Below are 17110 nucleotides of genomic sequence, written 5' to 3'. Positions count from 1 at the left end.
ACTTACATTTCACTTAAATTAAATAAATTAGCAAATATTCCTTCTTCTAATGTAGAAATCTTGTTGTTGCTTATGTCCCTGGAAGAAAGGGGGATTTGGCAGGGTCTGATGGAAGCCCTCATAGCCACAATGGTGACAGGCAGCCACCACCTGCCCCCCTGTGAAGGGAACACTTACAGCTCCGTCAGCACCGAGAGGTTCGCCAGAAGCCCGACGTCCAGCGCCTGGAGCAGGTTGTGGGAGACATCTCTGGGGGGCAAAGTGACCGCAGGTCAGCACTCGAGCCCCAGGCAGGGCACAAAGCTGACCCCAAGCCCACCCCAGAAGCTCCCCAGCACCCCCAGGCTGTGGCCTCCCACTCTCCAAGCTCTGTATTCCCAGGGCCAGGATGGAGGATCCACATGAACTCTCACCCGGGGAAACCAGGGCAGGAGACAGGTGGGGCCCCTCAGCACTCCATCCATGCCCCACCCGACTCCCTTCCCCTGCACAGAGCGAAGCCCCCACTGGTCCACTGGCCCAGCAGAGTTGTCCCATATCACTTCATCCCCCGTCCACAGGGGGTTTGGAGCATGGGAAGGCAGCCCAGGGGTCTCCAGAGCCAGGGACCCAGCTGCTGGGGGGGGGGGGGGCCCTCTGTTCCTGAGACACAGTGGGGCACAAAGACCAGACAGACAGGGAGGAGGCCTTGGTGGACGACCCCACACCACAGCGACCATATTAAACCTCAAGGTTAACACGACCCCAATTAAAAACTCCAGCATGGTCAACAAGATCACCCACAGGTTCAAGAGGAAGCATAACCAGGCAAGAATCATCAAGAAAGGTTGAAACATGGATTTATACATTAAACTGAGTTACGTGTGTTAGAGTGGATGGACTGACCAATGAGAACAAAGGATCCTCCTGAAACAGACTGAGCCCCCAGGAACCTACACAGGGGAAGACGAGACTGACTCGTAAAAGACACAACCGACCAGGAGCTCCAGGCAGCAGGGCTGTAGCTGGAGCTCGATAAACCAGGGGTTCCAAGTTAAATGTGATGACCCCGCAGAGCCAGGCGCACCGAGAGCACGCGGGGGAAGGGCCACATATCTTTGAAATCATGAAACTACGAACAGAAGTCAAAGACCAAAAACCAAAAGACCCAACTACATGAAAACATGCAACTTCCATACAAAACACCATAAATAAAATCAGGAAACAAACTAAAGCTGGGAAAAACAGTAGCAATGTAGATGGTGGATTGAAAGCCCATAGTACCCTTTCTACACATGCAGCTAACAAACCACAAAGAAAAAGACATCTACCCCAGTAAAAAAAAAAAAAAAAAGGCCAAAGACAAAAATAGGCAATTAACGATAGAAATATAAATGCCTTGGATGTATGGAAAAAACAGTCCACTTCAGTAACAATTGGAAAACAGCAGAACAGAACTTTTTATTTACCAGAACTGTGAATGTTTTAAAAGTCATGACCCTCAGTGGTGGGGAAACAGGCACTGATACTCCTCGTGTCACTACCCCAGCCCCTCTGCTACTGTCAAAGCCTCTCAGAGGCCACACACTCTAGCCAACAACTCCACTTTCCCTCACAGCTTGGAGGTGGAGGTCACAGACGTCCCTGCCCATCCACCTCCTGGGACAGGGACCTAGGACCGCTCTGACTCAGTGGAGACCTCTAGTCTCCTGTTCCCCCATCCTCCTTGCCCCCCACCCAGGCTCCCACAGCTCTGTGCACCCCCCTCCACCACAGTCTCCAAACTGATGAGGCCTGGGCCCCCCACTGCAGAGCCTCTGCCCTTCCAGACATTACCCCTTGCCCTCCAGTGTCCCCAGAATACGTCTCACCAGCCCTGCTCTTCCCGCCAACGACCACTCTGCCATGGAGAGGCCAGGGAATCATCACTGCCTCCTCCAGGCCTATCGCTCTCCAAGTCCTGCCAACTCAGCTCCTAAAACACTTCAGACTCCTCCACCCTACCCCGGCCACAGCCTGCTCCAGACCCCTATCCTGGGCACTGGCCTGGCCCCCACAGCCCCTATCTGAGCTCCCCGGGCAGCCTGGGAGGTGTCCTGAGGACCAGCTTCTGTCAGCAACCCTCTGGAATGGGTCCTGCTTTCTCCAGCCTGCTCCGAATACAGTAGGAGCTTAATAAGAACAGCCTGGTGTGAAAACGAGGTCCTCCTAGGAGCCAAGGCACTGAGAGACGCCAGACCTTGGCTCTGCTGCCAGCTCAGGCCCCTGGGCCTCCACATTGGGGCCCCGAGGACACAGCTGGAGATGGGTGGGGTGGGGGTCCCAGGGCTTGGTAGGCTGGGATGCCTGGCACAGTGCCCTGGCCTGGCTCACAACATCTAGGACAGCCTCTGGAACAAGGCTCAGGAAATGACCCCCATCCCAGCCCCTGATCACTGCTCCTCCCTGGAGACCTGCTGGCCTCATGGTGACCAATACCCAAATGCTGGTGGCCTGCGAAGGGCTGGGGGCTGCTCCTGCTATCCTGGCTTCCAGCACAGCCAGGGGGCAACCTGGGGGACTTCTGGAGGGGCGTGACCGGCCTGTAGGTGACTGATGGGAGCCAGGCCCACAGTGGCTCCTGGTCCCTTCTGGTCCTAACTAAAGAGATGGACTGTGGACACAGTCACCTAACCCCAGGGTGTGCAATCTCCACCCTGACAAAGCAGGGTGGCCACCGGCAGACTAGGTACTGAGTGGCCAGCACACAGACACAAGGTGCTCAGCTGACGCTGGCTCCAGCCTGCCTGGGGAGGGAGCGGGCCCGGGCGGCCTCCCCGTGAGATGGGCTCAGTCAGGAGGGGGGCAGTGGGTGGGCACGAGCACAGTCCTCCAGCGAGTGGAGGGCTTCCACAAAAACGTTTACATGCGGACCCTCGAACACGATCAGACGGGCTGGCAAACAGGGGGCGGGGCCCTCTGCGCCCTGGGACCTCTGAGGGACTGGAGGGGTCCCACAGGGCAGTGGGTGGGGCTAGAGCTCCTGCTGAGAGCAGAAGGGCGGTGGTTTCTGCCTAGAGGACCCAAAGCCCCACCCCTGCTCTGACCACGCAGCCGATGGGGCAGGGCGGCAGGATGCAATCACACACAGAGTGGAGACAAGGCCACACGGGTCACATCAGATTGGAATCCAGGCGCTCCACACAGCAGGCCCATCTGTCACAGCGTTAGCCGGCTGGTGGCCGCTCAGAGGCTCCAGTCTGGGCTGAGGAGCAAGCCGGCCTCCGCTGCCCTGGGTCCTCACTAGGTTGCTGAAGACTCCGTGCACACATTCTTTGAGGTCATCCTCACTGAGCCATCCCATAAAGTGACGAGAAGAAATCCTGACACCCAGTGGCTCACAGAGCCAGTCCACACACAAGGGCCGCGGGGCTGGCTGCTAGACTGCAGGTGCTGTGCCTCGGGACAGCAAGACCCACCCACCGCTGCTGGTCTTGCCGTGGCCTGGAGAGGGCACCCGGGTCTCCAGCTTCAGTTCTGCTCGCAAAAGCAATGTTTGTAAACTCTTACCAGTAAGCAATTCGCGACAGCCACATCTACTCCAAGGAAAAAAAGGGATACACGGTCTCTCCCAGTGCAGGCCAAGGCCCTCCACCACACCCAACGATGTGCGCCCACAGCCGGGCTGCTGGGTGTCCAAACCATCCCCGGGGTGGGATGGGACAAGCCGAGGGACCAAGGAGAGGCAGCCAGACTCCCACCCACTGGTCAAGCACAATGCTCTGGAGTAGCAATGGCTGGCCACGAGAAACTTCAGTGAGACCTAAGTAGGGACTTCCTCGTGGCTGAATTGAGGATGGCAGTGGAATCTGTGTCTCTGAGGAGAAATCGGGCTGCAGGGGCCCAAACAGCAACAAGCTTGGGGAGGTAAGATGATCCAGAGAGACGGGGCCTGGGGGACAGTGGGACACACCAGGGGTGCCAGGGAGAGCTTCCCAGCCCGGGCCTCAAGCAAAAGAGGAAAGAAAGAAGGAAAATCCCTAAAATGTTTTTCCACATCCTGTTTTCTGATAAATCCATCATGTGTGGCAGCTGTTGGGAGCTGCCTATGGTGCCTGAGAAACCAGAGCAGGGGTGGGAGGCAAGTCACCTTCGGTGTCCCGGCCACTCAGCCAGCACTCACCCCTGCCCGCTGGGACACTGCCATCCTGGCCTCACTGGCCTATAGCTCCAGGCCATCCTCAGCCTGGCTAAGTTCTCCATCCAGCTCTGTCTGGCCCAGCAGCCCCATCGAGGCTCCCGCTACATGCACAGACGGCCCCACCTTGTCATGGACACGGCCATGTGCTCCCTGCACTCCGGGCCCAGGTGGCTGAGCCCCTTCTCCCCAACACTCACCTGGGCCTGGCCCCGGCCCATGGTGAAGAGAAAACAACAAAGGGCCGTGGGGACCCTGCTCAGGGGGCTCCTGCAGCTCAGGGCAGAACCAGGCCAAGAGCCAGAGCCGGCCCACAGGCCCCAGCCTGCCTCAGGGTGCGGGAACATCTGCATGGGGCAGGCCATGGGTGACAGTAACACTTGGGGGGATGGAGGGTCACTGGAAGAGGTATCACTGGAGGGGGGAGTCACAGGGGGAGGGTCACGGCGGGGTCACCGGAGAGAGAATCACTGGAGGGGTCAGTCACTGGCAGGGTCATGGGAGGGGTGTCTCTGGAGGAGGACACTGAAAGGTGACAATGGAATGGGACATTAGTAGAGTCCTCACCCAGCCCTACTGCCCACAGCCCCGAGGCCCTGAACAGCCACTTTTCTACACCTCCATCTGCTTTTGCCATCACTGTTTTGGGGGAATGCAAAGGTGGCCGTGGGCCAGCTCCATCCTCCCTCCAGCCCCTTGGGCTTCCTCTGCATCCCCGGGGTGACGTCATTGCAGTCTGATGCCCTCCCCCATGCTTGGGTTCCCCATGTCATGCAAAGCGGGGGAAGCAGGGGAGGTGGGGCAGCTGGCCCAGGGAGCCGCCTATAGGAGCCCTGCACAGCCGGCAGAAGCTGGCCAGCAGTGCAGCAGCCGGCGCTCACTGGGAGGAGAGCCAGTGGTCTGGCTGGACACTATCCCTGAGATGTCCCGGGCCAAGCAGGGCCCACCCTCTGAGCCAGCTGGACCCTCCCAGGCCAAGGTTGGAGGGGTCAGGCCAGCTCAGGGGAGGGGGTGACCTAGGGACCCTGGGAAGCTGGCCCCCATTGCCCACAGCACTGGACATGAACCCCACGGTCCGAGATGGGGGTTCCACACCTCGCTTGACCCCTCTGCTGTTCCCTCTCTTGCTCTAAGATGGGCAAGCGTGCTGGGAGAGAGTGAAGACCACTGCTCTGCTCACACACCTGGTCTTCCTTCTCCTCGCCCCACATTGCCCCAGCAGTCACTGCAGGGCCGTCTGTCCCCCACGCCGGGTGGTCCTGACTCCCTCTGCCTTCCAGACAGATGTTCTCATGGGGAGGGGCCCCAGTTCCCCTGGCCATGTGTCCTCAGGACTCAGGCACCCAACTGCACGGCCCTGTGCATCTGGCTCTGATCCCTCCTGCTCCAAGCAGGGGCAGGGGTCCCTGCTTCCAGCACCAAGCTGGAGGGGCCCAGCAGAAGCTGCTGAGGGCCCCCACGTGACAGACACCAGTGGCTCCCTGCCTTCCCCACAGGGCTCAGCCCTGCGTTCTGTGCCTGCTCAATCCCAGGCCTTGCAGAGAGGAGAGGAGGGGTGGGGGGCACGTCTCAGGGCCCCAGCAGGGAGAGATGGGACTGGGGCCATGCTTATAAAGGTGAGTGGCGTGGAACATGGTGTGCACAGGTGGAGGACCAAGGAGAGGGTCGCCACAAACAGCAGGTCTAGAATGTTCATGGAGCCCAGGGTGGCTTCCAGGACAGTCCCTTTCTAGAGCTGAGGAAACAGAGGCCCCAGACAAGCAGGGACCCTGCCCTGGCGCCTTGAGCAGCCTCAGTTTCCTCTTCTGCTAAGAAGGGGAGTGGCCAGGGTGCCCGCTCCCCAGTCCAGATGTAGGCGGGGTCTGGGGGCAGCCAGAGCCCCCAAGGAACCATCTGCACATTCCAGACGTGTGTGGTCAGCGGCGGGGCGAGGGCCAGGCCCAGCCCAGCACCCCCACCCGGGCGCTGGCCGCCGCGCTGGAAACTGGGCTTGGGGGGAATGGGCTCCTGAGGGGCCGCCTGCAGATGTTATGTAAGCCGCTCCTCCCAAGCCAGCAGCTGCCTCCTCCCTCTGGCAGGACAGGACAGGACAGCACAGGGCGGGAGAAGGCACCCCGCTCCCCATCCAAAGCCCAGTGCCCCGTGCTCCTCCCTCTGTCCCCAGCGTCCTGGACATGCAGCCTCAGTCAGTCCTGTTACTGCAGGCTGAGCTGGCCCATCCCCTCCCCAGAGGCCCCTCAGCCCAGCAAAGGGGACCCCCAACACGTCCCCTTGGGAGCCAGGCCCAGGCAGAAGGGAAGAGAGGCCACAGTGCTGGTCCCAGGCCACTCTGGGCCACTCCCTGCCCCCTCGGCCCTCAGTGCAGTGGTGTCACCCCCTCGCCACCTCGCTAATGGCTCCTTTCCGCGCCGGGAGGCCAGCACCAGAGCCAGTCTGAGTCTAATAACCTCATTGTTTTCACTCCGTTCTATTTGTGGCAAGCGAGGCTGGCTTCCAGGGCCGGAAATGATGAGGTTTAAATTAATGAATTCAAGTTTAGGAAAGAGAGCTGATTTGAAGAAAAACAGACAGGGAGAGAGGACAAGCTGGGGAGGAGGGCAGGGGACAGGGAGGGCCCAGTCGGACCCACTTCAGCTATGTACCCAAGGCCCCCACACCCACCTGGCTCCAAACCAGGGCCTGGGGGATCAGCAAGAAGCAGGGATCTTGGCCTCAAAGATGAGAAGGGAAGACTGGCGTGAGAGCCCCTCAGCAGCCTCCTAGCCCCAGGCCCCAGGGCGTTGGGTAGGAGGCAGCCCACATTTCACAGGATGTTTATGGTGGTCCCTCACGGGAGCTTTGCCATCCCATGACTGAACTGTCACCAGGATGAGACTCAGGCATCTCATGTGGTGACACTGCCTCCTAGAATCCCCGGGGACCACAGCCCGGGACAGGGAGGGGAGTCTCGGGCCTCAGAGCTGCAGGAAGGGACAGAAACACAGCCCTGAGGAGGGGCCCTGAGATCAGCCCACCCAGAGGCAGCCACGGCCAGAGCATCAAGACCAGGTGGGGCAACGGGCTGCAGAGGAGGGACCCGGCCAGGAGAGGGCCCAGCTGGCCCTCCACCTGCAGCTGGGGATTTGGGGCCACCCTTCAGGGCAAAGGGAGGAGGAGGACCAGCCACTGGGGGCACTTGGGCTCCCTCCAGATCCTCCTGGTGCCCAGTCACCGCACTCAGCAGCTGTCCCTCTGCACTCTGACCTGGCACAGCCAGCCAGGGCAGGGGCTGCGCCATGCCTTCTACGGATGGGAGTGCTGAGGCTTGGGGAGGCCACCCTCCTTCCACCAGCGTCGCCTCCCCAGGGTTTGAAGAGTGAAAGAGAAAGGCAGCCGGCGCTCTCCTTCATCCTGGCTGGGGAGCCGGCATGTGGCCTTCAGCTTTCCAGGGGCAGAAACACGGTCCAGCGTGGCTGGCAATCCCATCACCCACTCGGCTGCTGGGCATGGCCAATGGCATGAACCAGCCTGATGCCAGGGCCACAGAGCAGTTTGGAGGCACAGGATCCTGGGGGCTCCCACTGCTATTAGCCATGCCCTGAGTACTGGCCCTCATTCCCCACCAGACCAAAAGGAAAAGCTGGCTTCTGCCCTGCCTCGGGACAAGGCCCTTTCCAGGGCAGCCCCACTGGATCCCAGAGTGGGCTCCATGGCTTCAGGGCATGGGGGTGGCTAAAATCGGAGACACCACACTCTCCCAGGCCTGGGACCACGGGTAGCTCAGGGAGAGAAAGAGCCCTGCTCACCTTGGCCCCCAAATGCAGCCCCTCCCCGGCATCGGCGGCTGGGCACCACTGGGCCCCTTGGCGGAGACTACTGCCAAGCCATAAAGAACGAGGTGTTCCGGGAAAAAAGGACATGAGCTGCATTTTCCAGCTGGGCCTCATTCGGCAGCAAGACTGCAGGCGCGCTTGGCCAGCACCCCTGCCTCCCGCGGCCCACCCCGTGGATGGCCCCTACCTTGGCCAGCTGGAGACGCGCAGGCACCCCAGAGCAAAGGGCCAGGCCCCAGTGTGCCCGACCCCAGATGGCCGCCGCCACCCCATACAGCAGCAGGAGAAACATCGAGATGTTTTCATCCCAGAGTGCTCAGCAGGCTGGGCCCGCCTGGGTTCCTGCTGCTGGTGCTGGCCACCGCAGAGGGTTCCGAAAAGGAAAATGTGCATCTCCATCCAAAATGGCTTCCTCACTTGAAAGCAAACCCCAGGCAGGGTCTCCCCACGCCCCAGGGGCAGCCAGGAGGGGCTTGCGGGGTGGGACCCACGTCTGGCAGTGCCCCCAGCCAGATGCCACAAGGTGGAAGCCAGTGACTTGTCACTCCGGGCCAAGGTAGAGCAGAAGAGGCTAAGAAGGCCCTGACGGGAGACCTACGAGGAGACGTCCTGTTCTTGGGCCTCAGGGGGACACTGGGAAAGGGAGACCAAGGCACACCTTCTCCGAGCGCACCTGTGCGGCAGTCAGCTCCTCTAGTGCAACCACGAGGGAATGCACTGTGTCGGCGCCGTGGAGGAGCCGAGCAGCTGGTGTGAGCACGGGGAGCCCCGCAGCGCCACATCGTCGTCTTAGGTCCCCGAACAAGCTGAACGTGAGAGCTCAGGGCGCTCTGTTTACGCCTCACACTTGACTGTGTTACATATGTAGTCTCCAATGCACCCAAAACACACGCATACAAAACTGAGATACAAACAGGAGAGGAGCATGCCAGGGTCACAAATCCAAAGAGCTGCATGGCCCTTGTGGAAGGCACCTCCGAGGTAAGACCAGAGGAGGCAGCAAGGCTTCTGGACAGCAGGCCTCCCTGCACAGGGTACTGAGGGGTGTGTAGGAGTCTGCTCGCTCAGGCTCATCTGTGCTTCTCCCATAAGCTGTGGTGTTGGGTCTGAGTGACGCAGTCACTTGTGCTGTCTGCTCTGCAGCAGAGCAGGTCCTCGGGGCCCATCTCCTGGTGGCCAGTGCTTGGGGAAAAGGTAATGGGCTCTGAGAATGTGGAGAGAATGGGACTGAGGGCTCCACTTTGGTAACAATGACATCGCTGTGGCCACCAGCAGCAGAGCCCTGTGGATGCACCACACACCCTCACCGCTAAGGTCCTACAGCCCTGTAAGGTGCATGCACTCATGGTGCCCGTTTCACAGGTGAGGAAACTGAAGCTCAGAGAGGCTGAGTGACTGGGCCAAGGTCACACAGGAAGTGGAGGAGCTGGGATGTGAACCAGGTCTGACCCAGGGCCTGAGTCCCTTACTCCTGCGTTCTCATGCCTTCCTCCTTGAACCAAACAGGAAGTCGGTGGGAAGGACCAGCCAGGGAGGACTGAGAAGAGAGCTGGTGGGAAGGGCCAAGCTGGGCTGAGCAAGCAGCTGGGGCCTGAGCCCAGAGCCCACCTGGTCTGACTCGGGGATGCCCCCACTGCCACCCGTCTGTCTGCTGATGAACCAGCCCGCCTCGTGCAGTTCCAGGGGTATGCCCCAGAGCGTGCTGATGAAATCACCTCTCTGCCACAACTCACCAGCCATGTGACCCTAAGAAGTCTGGGAGCCTCAGTTTCCTCGTCTATAAAATGGGCCTAAGAGTGGTTCCAACCTCAATGCACCGTGGGGAGGCACCATAGAAAAAAAACCGGAAAAGGCTTAACATGGGCCTGGCACGTGACAACCGTGGAGGGAGGGGGTGCACCCCCCTGGGTATTTTCTTCACAGATTTGTTTTTTAATTCAGATATAATTCACATACTATAAAGTTCACCCTTCCAAAGTACACAGTTCAGCGGTTTTTAGTATGGTCTCAAGGTTGTGCAACCATCACCACTAATTCCAGAACATTTCCACCACCCCAAACAGAAACCCCACACTCGTCGGCCATCATCCCCCAATCCCATCCCCCACCCCAGCTGTAGACTATACTAGTCTACTTCCTGCCTCCATGGATCTACCCGTTCCGGACATTTCATCAGTGGAATCATTCAACATGTGGCCTTTTATGTCTGGCTTCTTTCACTTGGCATGTTTTCAAGGCTCATCCCCACTGTAGCACAGATTAGTGCTTCATTCCTTTTCATGGCTGAATAATATTCTACCATGTGGACAGACCACATTCTGCTTATTATCCATCTGCTGATGGGCATTTGGGGTGTTTCCAGCTTTTAGCTACTGTGAACAACGCTGCCGTGAACGCCTGTGTACAAGTTTCCACGTGGACGTGTGTTTCATTTCTCCTGGGCAGACACCCAGGAGTGGAATTGCTGGGTCCTGGGGTGCCTTTCTGTTTAACCTTCTGAGGAACTGCCAGACTGTTTTCCAAAGTGCTGCCCCTTCCACATCCCTACCAGCAGTAGAGGATTCCCATTTTCCCACATGCTCACCAGCAATGTTTGTCTTTCTGGTGACAGCCACCCCAGTGGGGTGACATAACATCTCACTGTGGCTGACTTGTGTTTCCCTGAAAGCTGGATGCTCAGCATCTCTTCAGGTGCTCATTGGCCATTTGTATCTCTTCTGTGGAGAAATGTCTGCTCGGATCCCTTGCCTGTTTTGTAAATGGGTCATTTGTCCTTTGAGCACCGCGTCACACAGTTCTTTACCTATTCTGCTACAAGCCCCTCGTGGGAGAGACAACGTGCACGCGTCCCCCACCCTGCAGCCATTTGGCAGGGGTGCTCGCCCCCCTGGGTGGTGCCGTCCTCACTGCTCCCTGGCACCGCCCAGCTCCTGGGGGTCACTGGCACTACCGGCACTCTGGTGTTGGTCCCTCCACGTCCCCAAGTGCTGCAGATGCAGCTGAAGCCTCCCCATTCGCCTCCCTGCCCTGCCAGGGGGCCAGGTACAGAAGGCAGCCCGCGACCTCCTGTCCACAGTTCTAGCAAATCTGCATTCTGCGTCTCATCAGGAGACTAATGCCACAGGCATTTATCTTCTGAATTCCCAAGTGACAGCTGTCGTGTGCAGCTGAGGGAACGTGAGGGCGAGGCCAGAGCATGCAGGATGCCTGGGTCCTCCTGATACCCAGTGTCTCCACACAGCAGCCCATGTTCTTTCTAGAAGACACCACCCACACCATTTCCCTCCTGGACCCTTCAATGCCACCCCACCTCCCAACACTTGGAGCCTCGGAGTCTCCACCAGGCTGTCCCCTTTGTCTGGGACGCTCTCTCCCAGCCCCTGGACGACTCCTGTGCAAGCACTGTTTTGGCTTCAACGTCACCTATTCAGGGGGTTCTTCTGGGCAGCCCCTCCAAAGTGGCCGCCTCTCCATCATCTGTGTCTTTGGTTTAACACTGGCTTTCTCATGATAACTGAGTCTCAGAGAGGTGGGCCTCTAAGACCCCCAGCACAGGGCTGGGCACATAGCAGCCAGGCCCTCCATCTGGTGAGGACTCGTGGAGGGGACCCTCTGCTGCCAGGCCTGCCCTTAAGCTAGCAATGCACGTGGCAGTCTAATATGTCACGCACACATCAGGCTTACACTAAGCCCAGGGGTCTGTTCCTCGCTGCCCTCACATCCGTGTCCTGTGCAGACCCCAGGGACTGAGCCTCCACCGGTCTTCCCCACACTCTCCTGTCATTCAGGGGCAAAGGCAGGGAAGTGCAAGGCCCTGGGTGCTCTCAGCCAACAAAAGACACTAAGACCCCAACACTTTAATCAGCAAACCAAGTCCCTCTCAAGTCCCTGCTCCGAGACTAGTTTTAGGCCCAAAATAATGACACGACAGACAAGGCCCTGTATGGGCCCCTAACTGAAATTAGCAGCATGTGTCACCTGAGAAGTCGTCCGCCAAAAGCGACCACACCTGAAACTGATCAACAGACCGCATCTGGAGTAGCGCTGTCACATCCAGAACTTTCCGCAGTGAGGAACGTTCTATCCCTGTGCTGTCCTGTCCAACACGGTAGCCACCAGCCACAAGTGTCTCCAGAGCACTTGGAACGTGGCTCGCCACATGACGCAGCTCTGGACCCAACTATCAATCTACAGGAAGCAGAGGGACATGTTAGATGACACCATGGAGGTGACACAGAGACGCAATCCAAACGCAGGTGCCATCAGAGCCGGTTTCTACAACAAATTACACAAGCACCAAAAGAGATGGAGGGGAAGCCTATATATTAAGAGAGATCAAAAGACATCAACTAATTGCGCTGTGTGGACTTTATTTGGACCCTAATTCAAACTACTAAAAAAAACTGAGACAACCAAAAACTTGAACACACTGGACAAATAATGAGATCAGGGATTACTCACTGTTTTAGGTGTGACCATGCTGGTGCCATATACCCCAAAACGCTTACAGATCAAAGATTAGCATGGCTGGAATTTGGTTCAAAAATGGGTGGGGGTGGGGTGTGGAGGGGCAGGGCAGGGCAGGCCACAGGGCGGTGGGTCCATGAGGGTCATCACATTATTCTGCCCACTTGTGTGCACACGCATATTCTCCACTACCAAGCTTTAGAAATAGGGGAGAAGCAACATTTTGCTGAGTAACGTCATCTTTTTCAGGCTGCCACCTCCCAGCAGCATCGTTTAACCCAAAAAAGCCTGGCATTCTGGAACCCTGAGCCATCCAGCATGCCAAGGCCCGGGAGCCCAGAGTCCCCAACAGGCTGGCTGCAGACCTCCCACCCGGGTCTGGACACGGTTGTCCTGCCGCACCTCAGGCTGGCCAAGGAGCCTCAGAGGAAGAGGTGGCTGCAAGATGCTGATGACAGAGACACCAGGCCTGAGCCCTCCAGAAAAGCTGCTGGTGAGACCCAGAAGGCAGGGCCGCTGGGGCCCCTGGGCACATACACCCTTGCCCAGAAGGCTGCCTGGCCTGTCCACGCTCGGCCCCTCTCCCCTGGAGAAGAGAAGACTCACCTATCTCCCTCCCCCCGAGGAGAGGTTTGCAGGACTGATAGGCCGAATGGCTAGGGCAGCCCTCAGAGCGCAGAGGGTGGCCTGGGGGCAGTGGGGAGCCTTTACATCTGCACCCAAAGGTCTGGTTTGCAGTGAGCTCCTTGCCCCCAGCCCTCTGGAAATCTCCCAGAGGTAGTTTCGGGGTATAAAGAAGGGCACCAGTCTCCTCCATTCCACACCCACCTGCCTCCCAAGGTCCCATCACATGTTTAGAGGGGCCAGCGACTCTGGGAATCCTGCCAGCTCAGGGGGAGGCCGCCAGTCCTAGGACTTCCAAAACCCAGGAGGAGAGCCTAACGGGACACACACAAGGCAAGAGGCTCGGGCTCCAGCGCTGTGCCCCAGAGCCTCCAGAGGCCCCCAGCCAACCCACTGGCATCGCTTATTTCCTGGACAGCTCCTGGAGGCCGGCTCGGCACCAAGTGCTGGGGAAGCAGAAAATAAGCAGCAGGAGCCAGGCCTGACCCCCAGCAGCTCCCAGCCGACCAGAAATGGAGGTAAGCTCACCCACAGCATCCAGAAACGGGTGGGGTGGGTACGATGCAATTATGCAGGCACTGGCAGCAGACAGGACGCCCATCTCCACAGAGACAGCCGAGACGGCAAATGCTTCAGTGGTCAGAGAGCAAGATGACAGGCCCAGAGCGGCCCCCACAGCTCCCAGCCGGCCCTGCTCTTCCCCCATCCCCAAGTCTGCCCAGCAAAGCCCCAAGGACATCCGGACCACCCAGGAGAAGCACCCACCCCCTCAACATCCAAACTTATCTGAACAATGACCACAGGGCCCCCTAATTAAAGGTGGCTACATGCTCGAGTCACCCAGAGAATATTATAAAACCAATATTGGCACAGGACCTCACTCCAGGCAAGCTCTTCACGAGGGCTGCCTGTTATTACTTCCAAAATGCAAATCTGACAACAGACTCTTCAGTGTTTTAAAGCCGTTCCTGGCAACTCCACCCACCCACTGTTTCCAGGATAACATGAGAGCACTAGACAGGACGCTTGAGGCCCTTCATGACCCCAGCCCACTCCCAACCTGCCCCTACTCCCTAACACCTATGCTGCAGTTGCCACACTGGGGGTGCACCCTACACCCACACACGACCAAGTCCGGCCTCCAGTCCTTACCACTCATGGCTCCCTCCTCCCTTCCCCTGGATCCAGCTTCCTGCCCCATCCGACGTATGGGGCCAATTCTTATACATCCATCAAATCCTTGTCCAACCTTTCCTGTCATCCCAGACAGAGCTCTCCACCTCCTAGCCTCCTTCTGCGGGGCGCCCAGGTGCTGGGAATCCCCCAGGCCAGGCCGCATTCTATTAGTCTTCAATTAGCGTTTAAGTGTTTGTCGTCTCTGTTCGGAGACCTCCCCACTCCGCCCCCGCACGCTGCCACAGGCCCCCCATCAGCTCGCGTTTGCAGAGCCCCACCGGGGGGGATGTCTCTTGCTTTCACAGAAACCGGGATTTTTCTGTGTTCCTCTGGCCTGGGCCAGGCGCGCTGAGAGCCGGCCGCGGTCCCAGGTTTTCCTTATTTAGTCGGGCCGACCTCACTGCGCTGGAGCCTCGCCCTGGGAGAGGCCTGGCCCGCGCTCCGTTTCCCCTTCTGGAGGCTGAGGACGCGCCCACGCCCTGCGAGGCCCGCCAGACCGGCGGCCTGCCCGGCCGGGCCTCTCCCGGAGGGTGCAGGCGCCCGCGCCCCGCCAGGCCCGGGCCGCCCGACTCCTCGCGCCCGGCCGGCGCCATGGCAACCGCCCGGGCCGCGTCTCGGGGCGGCGGGTTACTCACAGCGCGGTGGCGTCCGCGGGGATGCGCAGCGCGGGCCCGAGCGTCTGCAGTCCGCGGCCGGAGCAGTTGACGCGGCAGGCGGCGCCGGGCGCCGGGCCGCAGAGGCAGGGGTGCCCGCACGGCCCGCAGCCGCGCCCGGGGCCCCCCGCCAGCGCCCCGAGCCACAGGCCCAGGCCCAGGGCGAGCACCAGGCGGGCGGGCGCGGCGGGCGGCATCGTCAGGGCAGCGCGCGCATGGCCACGGACGGCCCCGAGGCCCCGAGCCCGCCCGGCACCGGCGGCCGCGGCTCAGGCGGGGCCCGCGGACAGCATGGCAGGGCGCGGGGCGGGATCCGGCGGCGGCCGCGGCCTGTCTGCCTGCGCGACGCTCGCTCGGCGTTCGGCCCGGCGGCGATCAGCTCCCGCCGCCGCCCGCTCGCGCGCTCGCGCTGCAGTGCGGGCCGCCGCCGGCTCCTCCTCCCCCAGGCGCGGCGCCGGGCGGGGCGGGCGGGGCGGGCGGGGCGTCCGCAGGCCCCGCCCCCTGCGCCGCAGAGTCGGGTTAGGGGCGGGGAGTCTGGAGGCTCCGCCCTCCCCTCTGCCGTGGCGCGGCCGCACGGGGGGAGGGCACAAGGCCATGTGGGCGGAGCGAGTGGAGGCTCCGCCCCTCGCGCGGCGCTGTGGGCTCGGCGGCCGGCTCCCTTTCCCGCAGGAGCGGTGGGGGCGGGGCGTCCGGAGGTCCCGCCCCGCCTGCTCGCGGCCTTTCATCTGCTCCCTTCCCAGCTCCTGCCGCGCCTCGGTTTCCCGCCACGTCCCTACCTCCCAGCAGTCCGCTGTCATAAGTCACAGCCCTGAAAACACCAGCAACGTTAACTCCCGCGGCCTGCGTGTGCACCCACTCCCAGCGCCTTTGTCCCTCTCGATCTCCGCCGTATCCCGAGCGCCTGGCACACAGTAGGCGCTCAGTAAATACGCATCGCGTCCTCTCGTGGAGTTCCGCCAGAGCGCCGGCGAGGTGTAGCGGCTAGTCTCCGCTGTCACGGAGGTGACGCCTAAGGTGGGCCTCCCCTGGGCAGGTGAAGCGCAGCATCCCTGCTGCCGCCTACCTGCCGGCCAGAGCGTGGGAGGCTGCGGTCTGCGTGCCAGGGCGCCCGCGTCCTCCCTCTGTGGCCGCCACTTGCCCACTCTTTTCCTGGCGACGAAGTACCCCGTGCTGTGGCTCTGCCGACGGAGCTTTGCTTCCTCCGTGTGCGCACAGAGGATTTAGTTAAGGAACTAACGCATGTAGTAGGACGAATCCAAGCCGAAAAACGTGGATGAACCCTGAAAACATGTTAGAAGCCAGACAAAAAGGACTACATATGTTTATGATGCCATTTATAGGAAATGTCCAAAATAGGCAAAGCTATAAAGACAGGCAATAGATTAGCGGCTCCAGGGGCTGGGGAGTGATGCTGACTATATGGAGTTTCTTTTGGGGATGACAAGGATGTTCTAGAATTAGGTAGTGGTGATGGCTGCACAGCCTTGAAAATGTACTAAAAATCACTGAATTCTCCTCTTAAAAGGGTGAATTTTGTGGTGTGTGAGTTATATCTCAACTTTTTAAACAGTGAAGAAATAATAAAATTGTTAATTTATGGCCCATTGGGCCATAGGTGGATGCCTGACCCAACCTGGCCAATTGGGTCTGTCCCCTGGGAGCCTGGACAGAGGATGAGTGGTCACAGGGAGGGGGAACCCAGAGTCCCACATAGGTGAGGCCCCTGTCCCAAGACTGGCACCAGGCTGCACCCTGAGGCTTCCCAGCTTTCTTTCTGTGCTCTGTGTCTCTGCTTAAACTAGCTGGAAAGCTCGACTAACCCACGCTGGGCCCATGTCCTGCTGCCACTCGCTGGGGGAGCCCAAGCAGGACCACTGTGGGGCACACCGAAGCCCTGCTATTCTCCTGGGAATGAAAGGGCGCCCAGATGCCTCCCTTTGCTCATCTGTGCAATGGAAATAGCAAGCCTAAGTTTCAGGGCTTCAGGAGGGTCACATTCAGCCCAGAGCCATCTCCGAGGAAAGGCCCAAGGAAGGACAGGTGGGCCCCTGGCACAGGCAGAGGCCAGGGAATAACAGGGAACGCATAGCCTGCCATGTCCCAAAGCCTGCGCTGGGCTGGGGAGAGTCCAGCTCTGACTGCTGTGGTCCATTCTCAGGGCTCAACTCCCACAAGCCCCTTTGTCTCCAACTCAGAATATCTTGGAGCAAGTTGGGGGAGGG

At 59.8% G+C, this 17110-nt stretch overlaps 1 protein-coding gene across 6 annotated transcripts in view; it reads right to left on the bottom strand.

The window, feature by feature from the left end:
* Nucleotides 1–15223, bottom strand: part of PKD1 (polycystin 1, transient receptor potential channel interacting) — a 46444-nt gene extending 31221 nt beyond the window's left edge. For all 6 annotated transcript variants that reach the window (XR_011524943.1, XM_070568767.1, XM_070568769.1 and 3 more), the window contains exons 1-3: nucleotides 14871–15223; nucleotides 178–249; nucleotides 7–78 (exon numbers count right to left, since the gene is read on the bottom strand). Coding sequence is in view for 5 of the 6 variants with exons in the window: in XM_070568767.1 (XP_070424868.1) it covers nucleotides 7–78; nucleotides 178–249; nucleotides 14871–15085 (359 nt within the window). In the remaining variant the exon portion in view is untranslated. The remainder of the gene's footprint in view (nucleotides 1–6; nucleotides 79–177; nucleotides 250–14870) is intronic.
* Between the last annotated feature and the right edge of the window lie 1887 nt (nucleotides 15224–17110).

Source organism: Equus przewalskii, chromosome 12 (genome assembly GCF_037783145.1).
Source record: "Equus przewalskii isolate Varuska chromosome 12, EquPr2, whole genome shotgun sequence".
Taxonomy (NCBI): Eukaryota; Metazoa; Chordata; class Mammalia; order Perissodactyla; family Equidae; genus Equus; species Equus przewalskii.
This window is presented reverse-complemented; position numbering and strand designations above follow the sequence as displayed.